The sequence below is a fragment of the Falco cherrug genome, chromosome 6 (assembly GCF_023634085.1).
Source record: "Falco cherrug isolate bFalChe1 chromosome 6, bFalChe1.pri, whole genome shotgun sequence".
In the NCBI taxonomy this organism is placed as follows: domain Eukaryota; kingdom Metazoa; phylum Chordata; class Aves; order Falconiformes; family Falconidae; genus Falco; species Falco cherrug.
In genome coordinates, this window is record NC_073702.1 from 29,055,292 (window position 1) to 29,068,453 (window position 13,162).

General features: G+C 44.4%; 1 protein-coding gene across 1 annotated transcript; it reads left to right on the plus strand.

Moving 5' to 3' along the window:
- The first annotated feature begins 8,668 nt into the window (after window positions 1–8,668).
- Window positions 8,669–11,715, plus strand: KCNF1 (potassium voltage-gated channel modifier subfamily F member 1). The gene has a single exon (XM_027801570.2). The coding sequence runs from the start codon at window positions 9,326–9,328 to the stop codon at window positions 10,787–10,789; it is 1,464 nt and encodes a 487-aa protein (XP_027657371.2). The 5' UTR covers window positions 8,669–9,325; the 3' UTR covers window positions 10,790–11,715.
- Window positions 11,716–13,162: the final 1,447 nt, after the last annotated feature.

The window sequence follows — 13,162 nt, forward strand, 5'->3', positions numbered from 1 at the left end:
GGGGCTCCTTTCTCAAGGTCACTCAAGAGAAGTCCCTGTAGCTGCAGAGGGTGGTTGAAATCCTCCCATTGCCAGAGCCAGGAGCCCCTGCCTGCCCTGAGATCAACCTGTTATAACCGCAGCAGCGATTCGCAATGAAGCTTAGCAAAAGCGATGAAGCCCTCATTACTCACTGGGACAGAACAATTGAAAATGCCACAGAATGGTAATAAAGAAAGGTCTTGGCAGCGGCATTTCCCATTCATCACTGAATTTCCTTTCATATTCTTAGCCTTTTTTTCTTTTTTTTTTTTTTTTTCCCCTGAATGGGATATCTTGGATTTTGTAATCTCATCTTTGAGGACACTGTTAGCACCTACAATGAATCGGTGTTGTACATATTGCATTGTTCGAACAGGCTTATGACTCTACCCTGAGCAAAGTGAATTAGTATGCAAAATGTCAATACAGTGTTAAATTAAACAGCACATAGTAATGAAAGGCATTCAATTTAGTAAAGTAAAATGAAATCTTAACTGAGCAGAACTGATTATTATATAAAACAGAATGGATAAAAGGCTTGACTCACCCATTGTCTAGACAAATCACTTAGAAACCTGTAGGTTGGCTTTAGAGCCATTCAGATAATGTAAAAGCTTATTTGTAATCTGTTTGCTAAGTTAAAGATGTTTTTTTGATTTGACTCATTTGTAAGCTATTAAGAAATACCATGTGTTGACAGACAGCTTAAGAAAAGTAGCAAGAAGGTAAACAACTTGCCTAATGGCAGACAACAGAGCCAGAGTAGGGCCAGGAAATTATTTCTGACACATCAATTATCCTCCAGAAAATGTAGTTTAGATTGACTTAAATCTCCTTGTAACTTCCACTTGAGTTCAGCAAACATTTTTTGCTAAGCAAAGCTGAAGAACACAGAAAAAAATGAAGCTGCAGAAACCAGTTTTTCAAGGTAGGGTCACACAGAGTTTGGGCTTCTTTTTCGAAGGCAGCAAGAGTAAGAACATGATCCCCATCACTTCTCAAAGCAGTGATTAAGGCACCACGGGAAAGGAAAACCAAGTTTGATTTTCTTTGCATGGTCTATAGTGCAAAGGCTCACGGATTAAAAATAACACCAATGGATGCTTTAATGCATCCACACAATGCCAGCTGCGAAGCAGGATACTGGCCATGGAACACCAGCTCCTCCAGTCCCTAACTGGCCACAGGCAGGACTGCAGCCACCACCTGTCCCTCTGCGGGAGATGGAGGGAGTAAGTGCAGAGCCCGCAGGCTGTGGGAGGAGGGCATCAGTGAGGCGCTCCAGGGCATCATGCCACAACCCTCAGTCCTGCAGGTTTTAATGAAGTCAGATGTCCACAGGACTCCCCCGTAGGTACAGCATGGGTAATTTCATATTTGTGAAGATATGAACTCTGCCTCTGCTACTGCCTACACACCTTCCTCTCCTTTGTTCTGTACCACTCATTGAAAGAAGGAAAATTGTAACTATACTTGCAAGAGCCTGTGGGAATTGCAGGATCCACTGAAACCTGTATTTTCCTCAGTGTTGCAATGTTTTCTAGGAGCAATGAAAGTATTTTATTTTTTATTACTGTTTCAGCACACTGATGCAATGTTTTCTGTGTTTTTTTCCAGCTGGTTTTCTTGACAGCTATTTCACACTAGAAAATATTTCATATTTTTTCCTCTTCTTTGAGCACATACAGGAGTGCTTTTGACCATGTTTACTGTGAACTATTTGATTATATTCATTAGTTTGATAGCCCACAATAAAAATATTCATTCATATAAAAATCTCTGCTATTGTGAAATGGTACATGCTAAATTGCTACACATGCTCTCCTTTCACAGAATTAGGAACAATAGCTTGTATGGAGTATTATTAATCACTCTTCTAACTCCAAGCACAGCAGAAGTCTGCAGTGTTAGATTTTTTTTAAAAGAAAACTCATTAAAACACATTAAAAAGCTCTCCCCAAGCGTGCTTAGAAACTGGCTTCATGTCTTGGCTGCTGAAACTTAGCAAACAGTCTGCCTGTCGCCACCTCCCTCTCTCGTGGCACGGTCTTGGTCTTTCATTCGAGTCAAGTAGTGGTGATGATACCATGTGATAGAGATGGGAATGTTCGTCTTTGGGAAGGCCAGCCCAGTTACTTCACCAGTGCCACCACTACAAGCCCTTTTACACTCACCCTAGTACCATTGACATCTCTTTTCCAGGACTCCTTCACTCAAGCTGGTAAGGCTGCTCCAGGGATACTGCTGGGCAGCAGCACCAATGCGACAGGGCTCCTGCGAGTAATTATAAACCCCAAGTCATATGAAAGTCACCAGCGGGATTGCAGAGGCAGACAATCAGAAGCTGGGAAATGCCAGAGCTGAGGTCACCCATGCAAACTGCAATCGACCACCTTGTGTGCATTCGTTGTGATACATCCCCAAATACCCCAAATACCAGCGCACACACAATATTTTGGACCGTTGCTATACTCAATGTCAGCAAAATCTTAGCAGTGCAATTCCTAATTTTTAAATCATTGTCTCTGTGACTGTAAGAAGTTTGGTCACCTAGTTTTTCTCTTTTCTTTGTACATGCAACAACATTCAAAGGGAGAAATATTGACTGAAATCTTTTGATGACAGTACTTAAGAGCAGGAAGAAGACTTCTAGTCCTTGCTCAAAACATGGTGACTGTATACAAGACAAGGTCCTTAAAACTTTTACAGAACCTTCAACTCATCCTATTCATGACTCACTGATATGCTTAATTTGAACCCAGCTGTTAGCTGCTCACAGTGGAGGCTGCATCTTATTATTTGAAGCCATTTACATTAAATCAGCGATTTGGCTGGTCCCCTGAGTGGTCACTTAAGGCACGTTTAATTGTATGGGAAAATAGACTCATTAATGTCAAGTGGAAAGCAAGACCAATTAAAATTTACAGCAAGCTATTACTAGTCTCTTAATAAGGAATTAATTAAAAGATCTGTTAAAATAAATTGACTGAGTATGTGTAAATTTTGAACTCGAAAAAAGAACCAACATAACTAAGAGGGGAGAAAATAAACTGGGAAAGATTTTTCACTTGATCTGAAGTAATAGTCATGGAGAAGCACATAAATAGAAGTGGCACTTTGAGGGACATGGTTTAGAGGTGTGATTCGCAGTGCTAGTTTAATGGTTGGACTCAATGAACTTAAAGGTCTTTTTCAACCTAAATGATTCTATGATTCTATGAAATATGCTGGAGACAGAGACACATAAAACCAGATTAGCAAAATGAAGTTGATCTGGTACAGTACAGATACCCATCTCAGTTCAGACTTTTTATAACCTCTTGCTTTTCACATGTCAGTCTGCAGGAAGTCTAATGTATTGAGAAAATGTCATACAGGACGTGGAGGTATATTTAAAAATGTAGAGATTTTGTTTCACTCACTTTGTGTTTGATGAACCCTTCTTTTCCCAAATCAAAGGCTTTGAAAGACTCACCCATTGTCTGAAATAACAGCTATGGGCGATGAAAACGTTTCATGCTGAGGCTCAGACTCCTTCCATTAGCTCATGGCTACATGACATAATCGATGCCGAAACCATGAGCTGCTACCAAGTGCATCAGGAAGGCTTCCCGTTGATAGTGAGTGCCCACAACACACACCTCTCCCCCACCCCCCCTGTGCTACAGTCCATGTGAGCAAGCCATGCACTGTTGCCCCTCAGATGCAGTGGGGAAGCGCACAGGGTTGGTGCTGGTGCTACAGCAGTGGCCCCACAGCCAGGCAGGGAACCACATCACCAAGAGGAACACAATCTCATGCTTTCTTCCAAAGTGTGAAAATAGCTGGCTTAATTGCAGAGCAAGTTATAATGATAAAAGAAATTATGATTTTAAAATGGATTTGCAATACTGGGCTATGAGGGGTAAACCAGCACATTGCAGTAGCTGGATTAATTTGTCAAAGAGAGCATGTTGGATGTACTGGTGGGGATGTGAGGTTGTCTCACTAAATCACTAGAAGCTACCTTAGATTTGGAAACCCTGAAAGATTCTTACAGCAAAGTCTCTCCTGCTCCTTTTACTAAAGCTGGCTGTGGTAAAGTAATCAGGGTAGCTGCTCTGGATGATCTGCTCTTTCTGAAGCTCACAAGGACATCATTCATTGCTTCTCTTTTGTTCAGATTATTTGCCTCCCATTTCTTGTGATTGGCACCAAGTAATTATATGGTGTTTCCTCCACACAGAACCTTGTGCCACCAGCTGCTGAAGCAGTCCCCATGCAGCTGGCTGCAAGCTTTATCCCCACAATACCCCGAGGAAAGAAGGAGGAAAAAGATATTTCCATTCCCCATCCTCCTTTAGGTCTCTGATTGACTTTTCTATAGTACATTTTCATCACATGCTCTTGTCTTGAGTGGCTCTCCATAATTTGCATGGAGCTGAAAATAGGTTTGTTAGATGCTGCATTATCTTGCTGGATCCATCACAGTTTCGGTCTTGCAAGTGTCATTTCAATACCAGACATGACGTAGCAGAAGGAGAGATGTGTGAGGGGGTTATACTGAGTAGGAACCACCATCCCTCCACACCTGCTGTTAGTTCTGTGGCCTCTGAGAGCCACAGAGCAATGTCCAACACAGAAATCATAGTACCTAAAAAGCAGGTGCCCAGTGGAAGGAGGTGGCTCAGCACAACTTGGTATGGTCTACACCAGTTTTACGTGTGTCCAAGGGTGTTTCTGGGCACTGAGGCCAACCGGCAGCTGGTCTCCATCTGGTCTAAGAAGTTAGACTTTGGTCCTTTTAGTCTCCCATACAGGTGGCTGCCTGCAAACTGCCTGTTGGCAACGGTTTCTGATGGCCACATGATGGCTGGGAGATGTCCATGTTAGCTGGTTAATGTGAATCGGATCCATGCCAGACATACTCTGTTTCTTGCTTGGACTGTCAGTGTCAGGTCCCTAAACTTTCTTGAGCTTGCATGTGTAGACACAGCAGTAAACACTGTAGCGTCCAGGAGGTGAGAGAGGTCAAAAGTGCCACCATGGTCCCGGGCACTGAAAGCAGGGAGGGCTGTGCTCAATGCAAGGGGCTGACAGTACTGCAGCCTGCTTGTGGAGAGGCTGCCTGACTCCTGCCTCTGCATTAAACACCCCTTTCCACATGGAGTCCGATCTTACCTCACCAGGGCTGCTGCCCATAGCTCCCTGGGGAGCTGCTGGATGCACCAGCCAGAAGGGCAGAGGTAGGGGCTGGGCTTCAGCAGTGTGGTGTGAGCCAGCCTACAACTCAAGAGAAGCAATCTCTCTTCCCAAACTGGCACAAAGCCGTCCAGTGGTGAAATTACTGTCCCAAGAAGGGACCAATGAAGGGACCAAACCTGCAACTTCAGCATCCTCTGAGCACTGCTGTCACTGCATGTCCCCAGGTGCTGGGCTGTGGGGCCCAGTGCCACTGGGGAGCTGTATTCCAGCTCCACCTGCACCTTGTGGACCAAGCCCCGTGGGGATCCCAGCCCCCTTGGGAGATCTTGGGCTTCCCCGCTGGGACTGGGGCCAGGCAGGTGCCCAGCAGCCCAAGAGTCCTTCCCTGGGGCTGCAGGGCTGGAGGTCCAGCTGAGCCTCCTCTTCCTCCCTGGTGGAGCTGGTCTGAACCACAGCCAAAACTTAACACATCTGTCAGTTCAAATCCACGTGTTGTTCTCTTGAGCCAAAGCACCAACACACACACACACAAAATCTTCTCTCTGTTTCTTATTCATTTCGTTGGAATTCAATTGCCATCATGCATCGCTTCCAGCAGACACAGAACATGGCTTGACCTGTTTGCCCAGCCCAGATAAATCAACAGAAGTTGAATTTAGGAGCCCTAATAATTGCAGCAAACTACTCATAAATAAGTTACAGAGCAACAATTAACTGTTGAAATTTTTAGATTAGAGAAGCTCTCTTTTCATGGATGAAAAATGAATGAAATTAGAGAAATAAATTATTTGCCGCCAATTATTCATTCTACTCCTGTTGTTTGCTGCTCTGCAATATGTCTGATAAAAAACATTCATCAAGTAAGCCTGCCTCACTCTTTTCAGCTACAAGACCAAGGTTTTAATTCATTACAATTTTCCCTGACCCTTCTTTGGATCGTTTGCATTTGTCAAAGTGGATTTAAAATGCTACCAGATCTCTAACATTTGACAGGCACACTGAAAGGTGTAAAGAAGTCTGCAAAGGTGCAAGACGAAGGAGAATAAAGCACAAGGATTTTAGCAGCCGCGTTAAGTAAAGTCTTTATAGGGACTGATCTGGCATTTCAAAAATAGTTTCTTCCCAACCTTTTGAGAATGTGCTGAGATTTATCATTTGAGAGGAGCTGATTTCACCTTTCAAACTGAACAATGTACGTACTAATCCTGTGTGCCTATTTTGTAGGTGTTCTGTAAAATTACAGGGGGAGAGAAAAGCCTTTTAGGAAGCAAAGTTGGTGCTTTCTGTGTCAATCATGCTGGACCGTACATTGATTTCTTATAATTACCTGGAGAAAAGCCAAAAGGTCACTGGAATGAATCATTGAACAAAGAGAGGTGTCTGAGATGGTTAAATCAGAGCCTTTAAACCTAAAGAACCTGTTCCCCTGTGCTGATGGAGTCTGACAAGGTTGTAAACCCAACTTTCCTGGATCTCAGTTTTGTTTAGCAAGAACTGGTAGTCAGTAATCCCATTCACATTTTCCCCTGCGTAAGCATGTCACTGATATTGCTGTCTTAAAATTTATTGTGCTAAAATCAAACCAAACCATTTCAGGTAGTGGGCAAGGAATTCCCAGGTGGGTAAATATTTATTGCTGAACCAACAAAACCTAGGGTTTTTCCACATTTACAAGGTATTTCTTTTGTCCCAAGAAGTCTGCAAGTCTCAGCAAACTTGTAAGTGCCTGGAAAAAAATTCAAGGGATATCTTGTATTGCACCCACACTATTCGGTACCCTCGGGAGCACAGGAAGGTGACACTGGCCATCCAGAGATTAACAGCGTGACTCAGGTTTATACTAATAGATATTACCCCTTTCCCAGGGCTGTCACTTGAATAAGGTGACCCACCCCTGCAGTTTTTGTTCCTTGCCTTCCATACTGTTCTGCAGCAAGGACATGAGTGACACAACCCAGGCATTTGAAGAAGATTGTGGAGCTGTGGTTCATGCACAGCTTATTCCTCCCTGTGAGACTGTGTGACTGGCTGTTACCTTTACTGGCTGACTATAACCAAAGCAGCAAGAACCCACTTCCCTTGGTTTCAGTTTTTGCATAATAAGTGTGTGCGTGGATGTGTTAGAAAGAGAAAGAATTGCGTTCCTCTGTTTTGTAGGTTTCCTGCAAGTCTTCCTCTGTTGTGAATTCACCTCTTTGATATTGTCGCTCTCCTCCATCATGCAAGAGGGACAAGGAAGGTCATTGGAAGGTCTGGGAAGGGGCTGCATCTGTGATTTTAACTCATGGCTTGTGCACCCCCAAAGATCATGATCTACCTCCAAGGGGTATTTATGAAGTATGTGAGGTTTTGTGCATCCTCCATGTCAAGATGAGGTCTGGTGCACAACCTCTTACTACTCCCCCACAAGTTTCAGGCAAGGGAGTGGAAATGGAGGGCAGTGTACTACTCACCAGGGTCCCCTTGGTGGATGACACAAGCATGAGGACACTGGGCACATCACAGCTGTCATCTTTTTCCCAGGATGGACACAAGCCTAGAGAAGCAAACTGTCAGTTGGATTTGCCCCTCTCTATTCCCCTCCACTCAGACGCTTTTCAGAAGCCAGTAAATTGGAAAAGATCAAAATCTGCTGGTGCAGGTCCTTCTGCTGTGGCCAGAAACTGTTAACTTAATGACTGTGGGTTTTGCTGATCAGAGCCCTCAGGACCCGCTAAGATGAACCGTATAGTCAGAATTAAGAATTGAGGAGCATGATGATAGACCTTCCTGCGTGTAAGGGTCTGGGCAAAAAATGTCAATCAAATCCTGGAATTCGGAGAAAACAAAGTTAAAAGGAGATGCTTGTTTTGCTACTTGTTAAGTGCTGGATGTAGTACAAAGCACTACTGCTGGTAAGTAGCATTCACTGAGAAATCATCATAGACGTAAGTCACTCAAACCCTCATCAGGGTCGGTTGCCTGCAGAGCAAGAAAACAGAGCTAACACTGAGGATGCAGAGCTTTGGGAAACAGGTGCAGAGTCCAGGGAAAGTTTTGCTCCACAGCTGCAGCAAAAACTTTATGCTGTCTGCTTGGTTCTCAGTGACACCAGTGCAAACCTACAGTAACTCAATGTCCTGACAAAGAATTACTCTAGACTTGCTCCAGCCCCTCTGAGAGCAAGATTTGTTGTGCATTTATCCCAAAACACAGGATTTTTCCCGCTAGTTTCTGACATCAGAAGAAAAGGTTTGGGTGTCCTTCTGCAGCTCTGAATGACTTTATACACGATTATTTATTTCATTTAAAAAGAAAAAAAGTTTAAAAAAATCTTTAGACGTGCACGGCGGTATTGAAACACATTATTTTACAGCTAGGCAGGAGTATAAATAGCTGAGCTGTGTTTTCTGTGTAGCTGGTGCTTTGCTGGCTTTCACCAGAAGAGGGTAGAGTCTGGAAAGGACTCCTGGCAGCCTGGGCTCCCTATTGTGTTTGGAAACAGCAAAGGGAAAACAAGCGCAAGTTTCTCCTCTGCATGCTTGCACCGGCTGCGTGCGAGAGTCCGCAGATAAACTCCGGAAGACCTGAAAGTAAAAAGAAAACGGCACGGGAAACAAAATTCCAAAGCAGCTCTCTAGGGAGGTCTGTGGAATCGAAGAGAGGAACGGCAACAGTTTTCTGTGGGCTCACCCTGCTGATGGTCTGTCTGAGAACTGTCACTCACTGCACGATGCACTAATCAGAGCTCAGGATCTATTTCTCTGCCGTGACTTCCAACCTCTGAATAAATATCACTTTTAGAGAGAGGATGGGACCTGGAAAGACTCTCGAGCACTGAACAGAGGGGTGAGTTTTATTAAATGGTTTCTTCCCTTTGAAATCTGCTGGAGCTTTCCAACGCCCTGCTTGCAGGCACAGCAGCCCGGTGACTTGTCGTTTGCCCGCAGCTTGTTGCATCCCTCACGAGGCTTTCCTGGCCGCAGGGTTATTTCTGTAACCTTTCCCACAGCGACTCCAGGTCAGTAACATTTGTAATAGAGCTGACTCGGTGGTGATTTGCTTTCATGAGAAATTAAACCCACAAAGCTTTGAAACCAAACGGCAGGCTAAAAATCAAATAAACCCCAATACGATTAAAATGGCAGGTGACTCTAGGTTTCCAGATGTGGACACTGCCGGATCAGAAAAGAATGAAGAAACGGAGATTGTAGTCAATGTCGGTGGGGTGAGGCAGGTGTTCTATGGAGATAACCTGAATCAATACCCAGAAACACGGCTGGCAGAGCTAATCAACTGTTTAGCGGGGGGATATGATAGCATATTCTCCCTCTGTGACGACTACGATCCTGGAAAGAGAGAGTTTTACTTTGACAGAGATCCGGATGCTTTCAAATGCATTATTGACGTGTACTACTTTGGGGAAATTCACATGAAGAAAGGAATATGCCCCATATGTTTCAAGAATGAAATGGAATTTTGGAAAGTGGATCTGAAATTTTTGGATGACTGCTGCAAAACTCATCTAAGTGAAAAAAAGGAGGAACTGGAAGAAATAGCTAGAAGGGTGCAACTGATTCTGGATGACTTGGGAGTAGATGCCTCGGAAAGTCGCTGGAAAAGGTGCCAAAAATACATCTGGAAATTTCTGGAGAAGCCAGAATCGTCCTACCCAGCTCGAGTCATTGCTGTTCTGTCCTTTCTGTTTATTTTGATCTCCTCTGTCGTGATGTGTGTGGGGACCATCCCAGACCTGCAGGTCGTAGATGCAGAGGGGAACCGTGTGGAGCACCCGACCCTGGACAGCATAGAGACAGCCTGTATAGGCTGGTTTACCATCGAGTACGTGCTGAGGCTGATCTCCTCTCCCAACAAACTCCACTTTGTCCTGTCTTTCATGAACATTGTTGATGTGCTAGCGATACTGCCTTTCTATGTCAGCCTGACCTTGACCCACCTGGGAGCCAGGCTGATGGAGCTGAGCAATGTCCAGCAGGCTGTCCAGGCACTGCGCATCATGAGGATCGCGAGGATTTTCAAGCTCGCACGGCATTCCTCTGGGCTCCAGACTCTAACATACGCCCTTAAGCGCAGCTTTAAGGAGCTCGGACTGCTCCTCATGTACTTAGCTGTTGGAATCTTTGTCTTTTCTGCCCTGGGTTATACCATGGAGCAAAGTCACCCTGAAACTTTATTTAAGAGCATACCTCAGTCATTTTGGTGGGCAATCATTACCATGACCACAGTCGGATATGGAGACATATACCCTAAAACAACACTTGGAAAACTGAATGCTGCCATCAGTTTTCTTTGCGGGGTGATAGCGATCGCCCTTCCCATCCATCCCATCATTAACAACTTTGTCAGGTATTATAACAAACAGAGAGTTTTAGAAACAGCTGCCAAGCACGAATTGGAGCTGATGGAGCTAAACTCAGCTGAGGGGAAAGCTGCAAGCTCCAAAAGTGAACTAGAGGATCTTGCGAGGGAAGGCAAGGAGGGTCCTTTTTATAGCAGCCGGCTAAAAGTCTCCCACAGTGACACCTTTATTCATCTCCTGTCAGAAGAGAAACACTATAGGACCAGGCTTCAAAGCTGCAAATAAACTGTGAGCTGTTGTCAGCGCTAAGCTATAGATCAGGACAACCTGACAATCAACTATTGAAAAGACTGGTGGGATCTGTCAGAGTTGGGAGGGAGCACTCTGCTTTGCTTTTCCGACGTGAATATAAATTAACCCCATGGTATCTCCATCAACAGTTGGTAAGACTTTGCCGTTATTACCCGAAATAAAGTAGTAGGACTCCATTGAGATCAGACTGCTTATAGTGAGTGCGTTCTGACAAAAATAATTTGTAACTATTTTAGAGATTGAAAAATCCTTCCTGATCGGTAAATGTTCGATGACCTGAATGTGCAGCATTACCACATCAGAACTCTGTATCTGTGACAATAAAGAGCAGCATCGCACAGATTGTGTCTTCCAGGCTGTGTTCCATGCCTCTGCAGCTAGAATTGCTCCTGAAAAAATTAAAGCAGCCTCTCACTCATACTAGATTCAGGTTTACAACAAAATGTTTTACGAGCAGTTTCAGCCTAGAGGTACTGAAAGTATGAGCATATACTGTGTGCAGAATATTGGAGTCAATGAATAATTTTGGTTTTGTAAAATGTAATTTGGGGTTAACTTTTTGCATAGGTATCTGTTCCTTTTTCGGGAAAAAATGTAATTTTCAATGGGACATGAAGCCTTTTTGGGGGCAGGGATGTAGGACAGAATCAATGCATTTTAAGGAGCAAATGAAAAAATACTTGTTTTAGCTTTTGGTTGCAACATAATAATCTTGCAGGAAGGATTTATAATGAAGTAGGTTTTAAAACTGTAAGTTAACTCATAGTATTTTTATTTCACTATTAAAGCAAGAGAAGTTTACAGGGGAGTTAAACTGAGTACTACTAAACAAGAAACTTTAACTCTTTGAAAGTAAGTGTAGAGAAAGTTTCGATAAAAATAGTATCATCTCCAACTGATTTATGGTAAAAATATATATCTGAATGAACATATTAGTAGGTTATTTTTTAAAAAACACATCCCACCCCTACAACAACTGCATGTTTTTTTTAAATGTTAGTTTACACAGGTAGTAAGCACTAATTGGAATCTTATTCATTAATCAGCATATTCATCGACACCAGTGTGTAGCTACTGTCCGTTCTAAAAACAAGTGCCTTCTATGATGGCATATGATGGCATCTATGGGAGCACCAATTTGGCTCACGTAACAACTGCAGTATACGGATCCCTTCTCTTCCAGAGAAATCCATTGAAACTAGGAGTTAAACCAGCTCAAAGGGGAGGGGAGAACTGGCACACAGATGTATTTGCATACATTAAAAGTAGGATCCCAAATGATTAAAGGGCTAGAATAGCTGTCCTTATTTGTTCCCTTTTGTGCTGAGCAGCCCCTCACCCAGATGAAATGCAGTAGCACGAGCCATGACCTGTCCCTGGGCACCTTATGCCTGAGACCCCCACACAGGTCCTTGGTACTCTTTTCCCAGGATGTGGGCAAGCGATGGGGCTGCAGCATCCACCCCACAGCAGCAGTGACCGGAGGAGCACAGAGCTGCAAGGTAGGCTCTGTGATCTCTCCTGGCACTTTGTTCGCCCCTGGCCCCTGGAAAAAGAGTACGTCCAGTGGTGGGAAGAGCCCTGTCCTGCTGGGAGCAGAGAGCACTGGTGATGGTTAGGGGCTGGGTAGGCTGTGTGGAGATGGGCAGCTGCTCCCCAGGAGCACTGCCCACTCTACAGGTGTCCTGACATGGAAATCAACCCCAGGCTGAAGCCCTTTCACAGCACTACCCTTCATATCCTGAGTTGTTCGTCTCCAGGAACACCTACCCTATATCCCCGTGCCCCAGCCCTGTGCCAGACCTACCATCCTCTTCCCCAACCCTGTTATCACGTCCTGCCTTACATAGCCCATCAAATAAGATAGTTCAAATCAACCTCTAAACCTTTCTGTACCAGAATCTTTGCACAAGCCTTAGTCTCAAATTCTATCCTGCCTAAGGCCAACAGCCCATACAAGTGGCCTCCTCAGCTCAAGCATCCTTTCACCCTCATCCTCCCACTTGCAACCCAGCTCTCAGCCTCTAGAACTGCTCTCTCAATCCTTCTCATCTGCTGAGACTTGTTCCCTGCTTGCCACCAGTCTCAGCCTTGCTCCCGCTGGCTGCCTGGCCAGACCATAGCTGGCTATCACCAAAGGGACAGGATCCTGACCCTTGCAGTGCTGAGGACTTCCAGGACACAAGTGTAGGCTGCAGCCATCAAAAATCAACTTGGGTGGGATACTAAGGGTGGGAGAAAAGGGAAAGTAACAAAACTGTGCCAGTCCCAGCCATACACCTTATCTATCAGCAGGGAGATTAAATGTTCCTAACTCCCCTCATGACATGTAGAGGGTGGCTGGGG

Coding starts and splice junctions, on each gene's coding strand:
- KCNF1 (XM_027801570.2), top strand. CDS start 9,326: ATGGCAGGTGACTCTAGGTTTCCAGATGTGGACACTGCCGGATCAGAA.